The sequence below is a fragment of the Saccoglossus kowalevskii genome, chromosome 20 (assembly GCF_978046115.1).
Source record: "Saccoglossus kowalevskii chromosome 20, keSacKowa6.1, whole genome shotgun sequence".
Taxonomy (NCBI): domain Eukaryota; kingdom Metazoa; phylum Hemichordata; class Enteropneusta; family Harrimaniidae; genus Saccoglossus; species Saccoglossus kowalevskii.
This window is the reverse complement of record NC_140660.1, coordinates 13,261,274-13,274,996: the sequence shown is the minus strand read 5'-3', so window position 1 is coordinate 13,274,996 and position 13,723 is coordinate 13,261,274. Positions and strand designations below refer to the sequence as shown.

At 39.1% G+C, this 13,723-nt stretch overlaps 1 protein-coding gene and 1 long non-coding RNA gene across 2 annotated transcripts; both read left to right on the top strand.

Annotated features, from left to right (window-relative positions):
• The first annotated feature begins 2,468 nt into the window (after nucleotides 1–2,468).
• LOC144351966 (uncharacterized) lies at nucleotides 2,469–3,363 on the top strand. Its single transcript, XR_013420508.1, has 2 exons — nucleotides 2,469–2,791; nucleotides 3,222–3,363. It is a non-coding gene; the product is annotated as an uncharacterized LOC144351966 (long non-coding RNA).
• Nucleotides 3,364–8,212: 4,849 nt separating this feature from the next.
• LOC100371210 (guanine deaminase-like) lies at nucleotides 8,213–13,165 on the top strand. Its single transcript, XM_085494384.1, has 7 exons — nucleotides 8,213–8,336; nucleotides 8,581–8,763; nucleotides 10,035–10,123; nucleotides 10,860–11,031; nucleotides 11,217–11,304; nucleotides 11,818–11,920; nucleotides 13,018–13,165. Exons 2-7 carry the CDS (start codon nucleotides 8,635–8,637, stop codon nucleotides 13,163–13,165), a joined length of 729 nt encoding a protein of 242 aa, XP_085350510.1. The 5' UTR covers nucleotides 8,213–8,336; nucleotides 8,581–8,634.
• Nucleotides 13,166–13,723: the final 558 nt, after the last annotated feature.

The window sequence follows — 13,723 nt, the reverse complement described above, 5'->3', positions numbered from 1 at the left end:
TTCTCTGTAATTGGTTAACAGTTGGAATGTGAATAAAATCGATCTCAGTTAGTTGTGGCAAGCTCTCGACGAGGGCCAGTCTTGAGGCGGCCATGCGAGAGAAACAACGCGGCTGAGACCAAATGTGAAACGATTCGATTCTCTGTGTGTCTTTCGATAGAAAGATGGAGAATTCCCCGAACTTAGTACCTCTGACGTGAATGTTTAATAACACTACAATTAATCTTTCACAATACTATCAATTTGTTTCCGAAAAATGTATCAGGTTACTAGGGGTGAATATATACGGCGTTCACGTTCACGGGATCTCGGCACGTGCCGAAATTATTTATCGTTTATGGACGGATAGCGAGTACAGCAGTGGCGTTCACGTTAGTTTTATACGTCGACGTCGACGTAGTTTGAGGGGGAGGCAAGGGGGGTAGCTGGTACGGTTTTACGGGAAATAAAAAGGGCTTTTTACAATTTACGAGAAAAAAAAAAGAAGACGTTTTTACAGTTTACAGTGAAAATTGAATTTTGCAGTGAATTGTGTCATCTAGTCGTTTTACAGTTTCGAAAATGTAATTTCCCTGGATTATTCTTTATGACTTTTTTAATTTGGGTGTAAATTCTTGTATGTACCGAGAAAAATGACACATTTTTACAGTGAACGAAAAAAAATATTTGACTGATTACGTTGTACGTCTATTTTTTAAATTCACATTGTACGAACAAAAAAATATTGCAATTACGTTGAACGAAAATAACCCTTGCCCCCCCCTCTAGTTTTGCAAAATGAAGCCAGTTGAGCACTACATAAATACAATGCGTCAGCCACAATGTTCTGCAATAGCATCCGGCCATATCTAGCCGCACTTCCGTTTACCCCCTCCCTCTTGGGGGGTGGGGGTGGGCAGTGGATACATAGCTGGGCAGGGAGGTCCTCCCGAGTGTCAAAAGTGCGACCATTTTTATACCTGGATAGTACTAAAATATATACCCATATTTATACCCAAGGTCCCTTTTCTGTCATCATCAATGTTTATTCCGAATAAAACAGATACCGTTAGAAGCAAAATGTAAGCCAACAGTTGCATTGTATATTGATTTATTAAAATATGTATTTTGACTGTTGAAACACCTCTGTCACTTACATAAAAGCATATTATTAACACATGGTTCAGGTTTTTAAGGTTGTTAAATGAGAAACAACAGTTCGCTTTCTCTTTGATTTCCTTAGGGGTCCGCTACTATCAGAAACTGGGGGTTGAACAAATCGGAAAATAATACGACCAAATCGGAAAAATATTACCGATATTCTTTATACCTATCTTGACCAGAAATAAGACCGATACTTATACCTAAAATCAAAAAAACGAGACCCATTTCAGGGGCACGCCCCCATTAGGCAAGTTCCATGTACCCCCCCCCCCCGGGTTACCGCCATGTTATAATACTAGTACGTGTGTAGTATGAATCAGTAAATGTTGTTCACCGCCGAGGGCGTGATTTCGGCTCGTACCGAGTTTTTAGGCAGCAAGTCTGGGGCAGCATGTGACGAGTTACGCTCCCGACTCTATTGGGCCTAGATCGATTTTTATTTCGGTACTTGGTTCCGACCGTTTACATACACGTTTCGGCACGTGTCGGCATGGCTCGGCACGTGCCGAGATCTGTATCATGACTAGTGTTTATGCTCAGATACTCATATTTTAATTATTGTGCTTTTGGTTGGAATTGTTGTGGAAGTAATATCCGGGGGGGGGGTCATTTAAAGGGCGGCAGTCGTCGTGCCGCGTTCTGTTCGATATGGGACTCATGGCGACGTATACAATGCGTGTAAAATACATTGGTTCAATATTATGTCTAGGATGGGGTCTGTTTTCAGAATAGGGGGCTCAAGAAATAATCAGTAAATAATAATAAAAAAAAAATATCCAAAATACTCAGGCTCTCAATGTCCACAAAATGGTAAAACAACAACTTTTTGTGAATCAAATAAAATGCTGTGTTGAAACGTAAGTACTGTAGTTTTCAAGTTGTTCTTATTTCCCATTATTGATTATTCATTAAGATTGATGAGTAGATTAAATCTATAACTGAATAAACTGAATTCAGTGACAGTTTGGTCTCTGATGGAATACACAAAATCACTATTTGGTTTATAATGGGGTAGGATTTTTGAGGTGAAAATGGTCTATGATAGGATCTGGGGTTTTACTTCCTGGCCGCAAACCCCAACCAAACTGAAAGGCCAGTACCTCTCCCAGGGGTGATATAACCATGGAGCAAAAAAAGAAGTAGACTGGCGCAGTCAGGGCAATTAATTTGTTTTTTAAATGAAATAAAAAAATCGCGAAATGGAGGTGTTAGCGCGAAATCCCCTGTAACTGCGAAATCACCCCAGCCGGAGTGATTTCGCGGTAACACCTCCATTTCGAGTTTTTTTTTTTAAACTACAAAAACAAATTAATCGCCCCGACTGCGCCAGTCTAAAAAAGAAGGAGCAGTGACGGAAAATAAGCCTATCAACTTAAATTGTGTATTGCTGAGTTAAGCTTCTAATCCTTTTATACTGCTGGTATTTTCCGATGAAATTTAAATGGGGGTCATTACTCATGCGCAGTGACCTTTGTTGAAAACAAGAAGTTACCATTCACACGACTAGTATTTCCGTAAATGGATGGAGCGTATCCAATATAGGACTTTGACAAGGGGGGTTTCCGATCATGGTAACCAAGATGGCATCGCACAGTGCATGAATCTTCCGCGATGTTTAAAAGCAGCGTTGCCGATTATGATTTCTAAGGTATTTTTTATATTTTTTATTTAACTGAGGATTTCACGTTTGTGTATTTTGTCACTGAAAAGCCATTGCAAAAATGAACTCGAAGCTAGTTGAAGTAAAAAAAAAAAAAAAAAAAAAAAAAAAAACGCTGCACCGTACCGAGGCCAGCCATTCATTTACATATAACATCAAAAGTGACTTGTCAATCAAAAAGCAACGTAAACAAACTTTCGGGACTTTTAATCACGTACGCGTGCCAGGGTTCCATATATTTTTTTAATCTTTTTTTTTTTTAGTTTGTTCCAGCATTCGCAGAGCTTGGGTGCGCTCAAGTCCCACTCTACTGTTGTATTATTAGTCTGAGTTCATAATCAACAACTTGCATGTTTCGGGTAAAGATTATAAACATATTTTACAGGAATTTGATAGATTGTTTACTTATTGTATTCAGTAGTGGCAACCTGGTAGTCACGTGATCGTGTCAACGACTGCAGCGATCAGCTGATCGCAAGTTTACTCTGCCACGCACGTCTTAGAGACTTGACTTTTTAAAATAAAGAGTTTGTAACTTTTTTGGGCAAGAGACGAAGAGAGAGAGAGAGAGAGAAAAAAGTACGAGAGAACTGTACAGCGAGGGGCTACCTCAGATGACTGTTTGGAAGAATAAAGGTGGGCTATCTGTTTGTGTAACCATTTTAATTCCTTCTGGGGAATTTTAAGTGTTTCAATAAACGTATCAACGGTGAGACCAAGATCCCCTAACACGAAGCTTCTGTGACGGTGAGTACGAACGAAAATATACACATGTGGGACGATCGTCGTCCGCCATTTTAAGAATAAAACGTTCTCATGGAAACATATATGGATGAAGTACTGTGGGGTTGATGAACGAGACTTGTTGCCATCGCACCCTGTGACGTCACACCTATCCACAACGTATACATTTCGGTAGGCGGCGACATAAAAAACGAAAGTTTTTAAAACATTGTTTGTATCGTTCAGTACCAGGCCATAAAGTTACTGAGTAACACGACGACTGCGCATTGCCGAGGGAGTACACGTTTAAACACGGATACATGTCATACATGCTACGACCTCTGACCTAGTTTGACAAAATATCCAACGCGACCGAACCTTTTTTTTCAGCCAGCCAGGGACGTGACTTCATAACAACACTGAGTGTGGTTCTTAACGGAGTTACCAGGACACATGTATATGTTTGTCTTACGCTGTATGTTGTGTTGAATCCTAATTTTCGATTGGATTTGGTATTTTGGCTGACTTTTCGGCATACATACACTGTTCATGCCGGCGTGCTGTTGATCGGCCCGTTTTGGTACACTGATTAATGAGGCAGTGTAGTTCCGACTATCACCCAGTATCGTTATCAGCGTTATTTCGTCGACATAACTGAATGTGCCGACGCTCACCACCGCCTTAGCTCTATGTAACAAGGTATGAAGTTGATCTAATTATTATTTTTCTAAGCTAATTACCGTCAGTAAATTTGACGTGTATCTAGCGAGCCTCTTTAACCCCTATAATGTGTACTTAGCCAGCGAGCAGTACAGCGATGCTATGTTAGCGCATCACTCATGAGTGAATGGAAATAACCGCACCAGGGGGGTTGATTAACCGGTATTACCAACAAATGGGCTCCATTTGCATGTTAAAAGTTTACACGGCGCCCAGCTGTAACAGGATCGCAGTAACCCAAACGCTGAATGTAGAAATCGACAAAACAACAACTAAAATTATTGTAATTCAAAGGTCGCCTTTTTGTATCCTCCCTAATCTAGATTATCACAGCTATTTTTAAAGCGCGGTAGTCGTCGCGCTGCGCATGTGCGAGATATATGGGTCTCATATAAACAAAGATGGCGACTTTGACTGTTGCACAGATCAACGAGTACGAACTGACACGTTTCCAAGCTTTAATTGGGTAATTTTCATGTGATTGGAAGATATCGAAGGAGTCACGGGCGGTAATCAGTGCAAGTCACGCCCAGGTCAAACCTCATACTTGTGATTTCCATTTGAAGAGCGCATTGGATTATGGGAAAATCAATGTTTATCAACACAAATGTCGAACATGCGCAGCGCGACGACTACCGCGCTTTAAGCTAGGTTGCCTTCTGCTCCAGTAGGTTGTTATGAGTTAATAAATATGTCTTGGCTGCCAGACCAGATTTATTCAGATGCGTGTAACTCAGGGAGCTGTAATGGGAAACCGAAGTCGTTCTTTTTATCGATTGCGATTACATCCTAATATACCGGTAAAGATACACTGCTTGTAGATTTTTCAAGTTGAGATGAAATCACTGAATATTTATTAGCATGAACTCAGGGGTGGTGAGGGCGTAATTTACGGTAGTACTTGGATCCATGATTACGTGCTCTGTATCGTAACGTGGAGCAAGAATCCGAGACAGTCTGTCCAGTTCACATAAGTAGATGCGTCAAGGCGAGATGAGCCCCACCTGCTGCCCATAGTATAACGACTCGCTGTAGGGCGAGCACCACGGCGTACCTCACTATATTGTTGATTTCGGAGAAAAGTCGGGGTTGAAAACATCGCTGTCATTTAGGGAATGACCAATTATTATTCTGGGGGTCAGCATATTTTCCAAAGCCACAGGGGGGGGGGGGTGACTTTTTATCAAGGCTGAAGTGGGGGCGAATATTTTTCTCTTAAAGATCGAGTGACAATTTTTTTTTACTTTACGCCTTTTTTTATTGAACATGAAAATATATATATGGAGCGAGAGAGAGGGAAGTTACATTTTTTTTCATTTTTTCTAAGGGGCATCCTCTTTTACAAAATGAATAAAGGAAGGGGGTCCATTGATTTCTTTTTGAAAAAGCACCGAGAATTGCCCCCTAGAAATAATAAATGGTCACTCCTTTATAATGATCGAGTCAACACATTTTTTTCTTTACACTGAACACGTTGCCGACAGCAGCTGTACACTGCCTACGTCATCGTTTATTTCAATGCGTCGAATGCTGGGCCATATATTAAAAACACTACACAAATCAGGTGAAATTCCTTTGCTTTAAAGTTGGAATTAATTTTCGTTATTTTTGCTGGAGAGATGAATCATTAAAAATACCCTCGGGCCATTTCCTTCTATATTTTGCTTTAAAAATCATACAAAATAGCTGAAGTTACTTTTCATGACGCTTTGGGCTGTTTCTTTTATAGCCATCAATTCTTTCGAATAGACCATTTTCCGTTCACTGCGAGAATCACGCGTTATGCGTGAAATCGAACTAAAAACAGGACAAACAAAGGTCCTAACGTCGTAGTCGCGTCAAACATCGCGTGGGATTCGACAAACGCTAAGTATGTTGGGGTCATTTCCATGCTTAATAATGTGCTGTCCACATTTGATGATAGGCAATTTTGATTAAGTAAGGGTATTCGGAGGCAATATTCCTCTGTCGAAGATCGGCCGGTCGATGTGAGTTACGAAATAAAGAAATTCGAGTTAAAAATCAAATCGTTCGATTTTTGCGGCAGACGTTCGACGCGCGTTTTTCATACATCTCGCGAGATCTCGCAATTGTACGGAAAATTCCCTATTTATAGAGAATAGACGCAACTACATGAATATTGAAACTCGACAGTACTGTTTCGTAAGGTTCAAGTACCTCACTCATCCTTGTACTTTGTGCCCATTTTCTTTCCCTCCGGGGATTGTGTAAGAGTCAATAAGTAAATAAATAAATAAATAAATAAATAAATAAATAAATAAATAAATAAATAAATAAATAAATAAATAAATAAATAAATAAATAAATAAATAAATAAATAAATAAATAAATAAATAAATAAATAAATAAATAAATAAATAAATCAGGAGCTTTACGAGCATAAATTATAAACTTCGCAAATTAGTATATTAATTAAAATAAAAACCACAATGGGATAGAGGGACTGTGTAAAAACGTACCAATTAAAATACAAACGTATAGGTTTAAGGTAGCGAGACTATTATTTGTATTGAAAATTACGATTTTGACATTTATTTATCAGATGAAATGCACTATAAACTTTCATATGATAAAGTGAACATATCATAGAATGTCATGTAAATTGGTTAAAACATGGAACTATAAAGGGTCTATAGTTCCATGGTTAAAAAGTAGAATTTCTGAAGGGAAACAAGGCAGCCTCAGTAGTGTTTTCCAAAATCAACAACACAGGTTTAATCTGTGTGCCTATAAGTTTCAAAGATAGACTCAAGACAAAGCAATGTTAGGATGTGTTATCAGTCGCTTTCTGACACACAATGAGTGTTTCCAAACACTTGAGGGGTTTATCTCCGATTGAGTGGTTACATAATAAGACTTTTGATCTGTGTCTGGGGAATTGAAATGAACTCTATTTTATTTACCCTTCTTCACGGCGCGAAACCAATATTTGTCTTTGATTTTGACATTTTATGATCGAAACATATCATTAAAAATAGGTGGGCTGACTTGTTATTTGTCACACCGCATTTTATCAATGTTCAATTGAGCGACTTTTATGGATGCTCTTTTCGATCGTAAATGCAAATGGCGACGTTTTGAAATGACAATATACAAAAATTGAAGCATTGTTTTATACTGGTGTATCGAATAAAGTCATTAGTTGTTGTATAGTTGACTTGAATTTATACGAACCCCCACAAATCAGAAATATCACAGGTTTTTCGATCGACTACGTTAACATGAACGACGCCATTTTGACGAGATTTGTTTAGAGATGTCAGCATGCTGGTACGTGCTGTTTTTTCCTTATTAAAACTAGAAGATGAACATAATTCTCGATATTAATCTGTACATGGCAGCAACTGTATGTTTATGGGTTGGTAGGCTGGTTTTGATACGTACCAGGGTTCAAAAACCCAACATTTCATAGTGCTAATTTTGTTCACACGCTTTGTTTACGTTGTAGTTGCCCGAATTTGAGGTCAGAGTGAAGTCATACAATGAGGTATCGCTTTGCATGACGGTAAATTTGCCGATTTCAAAGATTATCTTGACTTCCTTCCTTTTGTTTCAAAGGGACTCAATCTGATTAAAATCTGATGTAGTGTACGGGCTTTAAATATTTTGGCTATAAACTTATTTTAATTTTATTTTTTATTACTTTTGTTATTAATGCCTTTTATTTTATTATTTTATTTTTATTTTTATTTTGTGATTTTTTTAATTCCGCGGAATTAAAAAAAAAATCACAAAATCAAAGTAAAATAAAAAGGCATCAATAACAAAAGTAATAAAAAATAAAATTAAAATAAGTTTATAGCCAAGATAATTAAAGCCCGTACACTACAACAGATTTTAATCAGATTGAGAGGGACTGTGACATCGTGATAATTTTTTTCACACGACACGACATAAACTTTTTCAATAATTGCGCCCTCTAGTGGCGAAGCGTTTCCATGATACGAAAGCCGTTCAAAGCGTCGACATCGTTTTGATATGTAGTTGTCAATCATTGAAGATTCCATTTTTTGTCAGAGGGCGCAATTTATAGAAATGGTTTTATCAGTGAAGGTTTAGAAATGTTAAGGTACTTTGTTTTAAAGATTAGTCATTATTAAACATGTAATATGTGAAATTAAAATTTAAAATGGTCGACTTGAACTTATAGATATTACATATTAGATATTTTTATTTCAGCACCGCAAAACGGACTGAGGTTAAACACAAAATGGCGGATTCCTTGTGCACATAACTGCACAAAAAATGAAAAAAAAAAAACTGCTTTGTCTAACTTAACAATAGAAACTTGTTTTTTTATTTCTGCCGTCTAGCCTACTTGATAAACAAACATATCCAATTCCACTTCCGCTGACACGCTATTGACGATGGACAGTAATCAGAACACCACCATAACTACTCCCCTTACGGTCTTCGCCGGAACCCTTGTGCATTCCACTCGCACAGTGCCATTGCAGATTGTGAACGACGCCCTCATCGGCGTACGTGGGAAGACGGTGAGTACAAATCGGGCCTGGTACAAATCAACCTGATGAAACCAATGGTTTCTTATATCGTCTTTGGGTTAAGGAGCGGTAGTCGTCGCGCCACGCATGCGCGAGATGTATGGGTCTCTATATAAACAAAGATGGCGACTTCGACTGTTCAACGGACTGTTCAGCAGATCAACGAATACAAACAGAGACGTTGCCGAGCTTTATTGGGGTAATTTTTGATGTTTAGAAGGTATCGAAGGATTCACCGGCGTCAATTAGTGCAAGTTGCGCCCAGGTCAAACCTCATACTTGTGATTTCCATTAGAAAAGCGCATTAGATTGTGGGAGAATCAATGTTTATCAACACAAATGTCGCACATGCGCAGCGCGACGACCACCGCCTTTTAAACGTTCACATGGAATTTCCTCTTTACAGTAGTAATGCAGGAACACCGCGTCTTTTTTAAGTCGCGCCCTCTAGTGTCAAAACGCTTCCGTGCCTGACGTAAATGAACGATGATGAACGCTGTAAACATTTTCGATATCTTCGCTAGCCTGTCAATAAAAGTATGTTTTTTAGAGATTGTCTTTATTCTGAAGGAGAACGACTACATAAATAACGCAGTTGTCAATTTCATCGACATTGCTTAATTTATTTACGTCACAGAAACGTTTTTATTGGGCGAAAGTTATTAGAAATGACGAATATGCTTCATGCTAATGCCAAAATGTGTGAGCTTCCTCCGTCTGTTTCGCCGCTTCACTACTGTGAAGAAACAGACGAAGGAAGCTGGGGGTAATATCATGATTACTAGAAGAACGGTTAGGAAACTCTTTCGGTTCTTTTGTTATGAAGCGTGTCTCGGTAAGCATTTAAAACAAAGGGAATTAGCATACTGCCGACGTTGCGGCGATCATAATTTGCATAAAATTACATATTCGTTCGAAGACGATTCCATCGATCGGGCACGGTTACTAGAAGAAGACTAGTAAATAAACGTTGTAATATAAAAGATAAACTGACAGAAAACTTCCCCTGTCGTTTCTTCCGCTCTTGGCTTTGGTTTAACTTTCCCCAACGAAGAAAAGTAGACATGAAACCAAGCACGCTCAAATGACCGACAATCTTTATCTGTTTCCCGCCAACGTGTTCGTTCTCGCTGTTTCATCAAAACACGCAGTGTGCGAGAATCCCCTGCGGGGAGGATTCGTCAGTAAGACAAGTAACCCCGGCACGTGATACAGCCACGTATCTATATTTGGTCATTCATTAACATCTTTTATGCTTTCAGATAATCTTCATTGAGAGTCAGAGTGATTTGAACGACCTTGCAAGGAGGTACTTTTTCAATCCGAAAGACGTGAGATACATGAAGCAGAGGTGAGTTGCATTCCTAACTCTTGGAACGTCACATATGTAGATTTGCATACGGCTCATTTGCATACACGCAGTTTTTCTAACCAGAAGGACTTTCTTCGAACTTCTAAGGAAACGTAAATACGCTAAAAGAGAAAATCATTGACCGAGGCGCAGCCGAGGTGAATAAATTCTTCAAAAAGTCATTACAAACTGATTGTTTTATTGTACCGAGTAAACACAGCAAAAAGTGAATTATGGTATCTGATTATTTTGGAAATAACTAGGCATGCGTAATAACGAAACGGATTGTTATTATTGACTACGAGTCATTATTCGGTTTTATTGACCGCCACGTAATCACGTTCAAACCAATCAAATTGACGATCTTGTACATGAGGTATAATAAGAAAATGTAATGTATGCATACAGTGCATTTCCATATTCCATGTTTGAGACTACGTGACAAGTCTGTGCGACCATCTTCTTATCTTAAAGGACGGTGGTCGTCGCGCCGCGCCCTGTTCGATATGGGACTCATAGCGACGTATACAACGCGTGTAAAATACGTTGTTTGTTCACGCGCCGCACGACGACCACCGCCGTCTCTTTAATGACTTATTACAAATGCTGACTGTACATGTTGTCACAGATACCATATTTTATGTGTGGGCATAGACAGACGAAATGAAAATTTGTGTGCAGAAATTTATCCTCGTGCAAACTATTATCAATCGTGAGTTGACCTGATTTTTTTCAGTCAATTCCTCATTCCTGGTTTTGTTGACACCCATATTCACGCGCCACAGTACGCCATTTCCGGTTCTGGAATGGACCTGCAGTTGTTGGATTGGTTAGAAAAATACACATTCCCGACGGAGATGAAATACAATAATACGAAGTTTGCTGAGAATGTTTACGAGAAAGTTGTCGTAAGTTCCATCCACTGTCTATGGTATGATTCTGCAAAGTGCGCCCTCTGTTGGCTAGTTCATCGATTGTCTTTCCGGTATTTTACGCAATTGTTTTACGTCAATAAAATAAACCATATTTACGGTGCCTTACTTGAGAAAAAATACTATGTGTTAAAGGACTTTTCACGCGCTTATTTCTTCAGGATCGTACTCTAAAATGGGGGACCACTACAGCATGTTACTATGGTACAATCCACACAAAGTCAACACTCATCCTTGCTGACGTCATAGGTGTGTATTTCAAAAGCCATTTCCTATAGATGGCGCCCTCTAGTGACGGAGCGATTATGTGACGTAAAAGATAAATACAATGTGGTTTAGAGCGACAACTCTGACTGTGCAGTCGTTCGTTTCTTATAATATCGCAATCTCGCACGACGTTGGACCATAACAATTGCGGCGATGTATTCTTGTCCCCATAGACGTCACTGAATAGTTTTGTGAGAGAGCGTCATTTAAATACTGTAAAGGGGTTAATTATTCACTGGGTTTTAATTTTGCTTATTTCGCTGAAAATGCGCTAAATTAAAACCCAGTGAATATGTAAAATTTAGCATAGAACATTGTGAATTTAAAACCCACTGAATATGACTGAAATGGTAAATCAGCGAAATTTAAACCCAGTGAAAATTAGTCATTGTACAGTAGAGTTATGTAATATTCAAATACGATATCCATTATTTATTTATTTATTTACTTTTTGTTTGTTTGTTTATTTATTTTTACTTATTTATTTTGCCCCAGACAAAGCTGGCCAGCGTGCTTTTGTAGGAAAAGTGAATATGGACCAGAATTCACCTGAAAATTATATGGAGGACATACAAACGTCAATACAGGAAACTGAACGGTAAACTCGTGAGTCCATTGGGTGGGCAATGACGGCAGGGTGCAGTTCGTTTAGAAACCGCAGTCTTGGCTCGCACGTTCTTACCTGTAAAATACTTTTTTTTTTCTTTAGCTGGAATTAATTTTTGCTGAAAAGACTTTTTAGCTATTTTGTATGAAATATATTTTCTCTGAATTCAGTTGAATGTAAAACATAGAAAAATATTTTTATTCTTACTGACTCATCTCTTCAACCAAAATAGCAAAAATAAATTTCAAGTGAAAATAAAGTACTTTACACTATTATACATTTGAACAATGTTAACTCCTGTAATGTCTCATCAATATTTTTTTTTATATTTAATGATGTGTAGGCGACGGTTCACGACAGTGCTGCTATATGTTGGGGTCGTCGCGTCGCGTCCTGTTCGATGTGGGACTCATAGCGACGTTCACAACGCGTGTAAAATACATTTTTTGTTTACATGAAATTCGAACACCGCCGCTCTTTAATGTGCCTGAGGGGTACCGATTTTTTCTAATATAACGGACGATTGTGGTTGTTTAATGCGCTGTCTTTGCGTCGGTCGTGTCAGCAGGTATGGACTTTAAATGGGGGGGGGGGTTTGTCGTGTTTACGATACGAGTCCCATAGCATCGTCTAATATGCTCACGCGGACAAAGAGAAGCCCCCCTTATGAATTCACTGAATTCCAACATAGCGTCATACATTCTCTCACGCAGAGGTCTATTTCCACGAATATATACTTTCGGTGTTGTAACCGCAAGAAGCTCTGGGAAGAAGAATGAGCGTTGGAGTGGAATAAAACAAAATCGACAAACACGAACGTGTTTCGGGGGTGTTTCCAACGCCATATTCGCATCTGAAAGAACGTCATTTCAACATTGACTACAAAATATTGATTACAAAAATTTACAGAAATTTGAGTTTAAAAAAAAACAAATCATTCACTTTTTGCGGTAGGCGTTCGGTCCGCGTTTTCATCCAATACGCAAGATCTCGCAGTTGAACGGAAAATCGTCTGATCTTGGCCGGTGGTTTTGGCCTGTCAAAACGGTAGCTAACCGTGATGGTCATGTTTGTGACGTCTCTTTCAGGTTTGTGGAGGAGATTAACCGTCGGGATTACGAGAGAATTTCCGCCATCATCACCCCACGATTTGCAATGTCTTGCTCCGTGGAATTAATGACGAGTTTGGGAGAACTTGCAGTTAAATACGACTTGCCTATACAGGTGAGTATTTAGCCGTTTTTTTTTTATTTTTTTATCTAAAATCGATGCGCGTTCTTAGGTCTAAGATTCCTTCAATAACGTGAATTGATGACATGCGTTACGAGGTATGAGACATCTGCGAATGGCGCCTAGAAAGTGTATGCTTTGTCAAGGATGGGACCCCTGCAATAACGCATAGAATTTGTGCACATTCCGAGATTTGAGACACCTTGAATCCAGTATGCGCGTTCTGAGGGATAGGACGCCTGTAATGGCGTTTAGAATGTGTGCGCGTTCAGACATATGCGACTCCTGCCATAGCACAAACGATGTATGGTCCAAGTTATGTTTCTCCAGACCTCATAAAAAACGCCTAGAATCTATGTGCATTCCGAGGTATGAAACAACTACAATAACACCTAGAATCTATGCACGTTCCAAGGTAAGATACTCTTTTAATGATACCTGAAATTGATGCACGTTCTGAGGTATGAGCCGGGGAGGGGGGGGGGGGGCTACTTCCACATTAAGAGGGTAAGGGTGTGAAGCCCACCTCTCGAAAACCATACTCACTTCTAAACCATTTTTTTT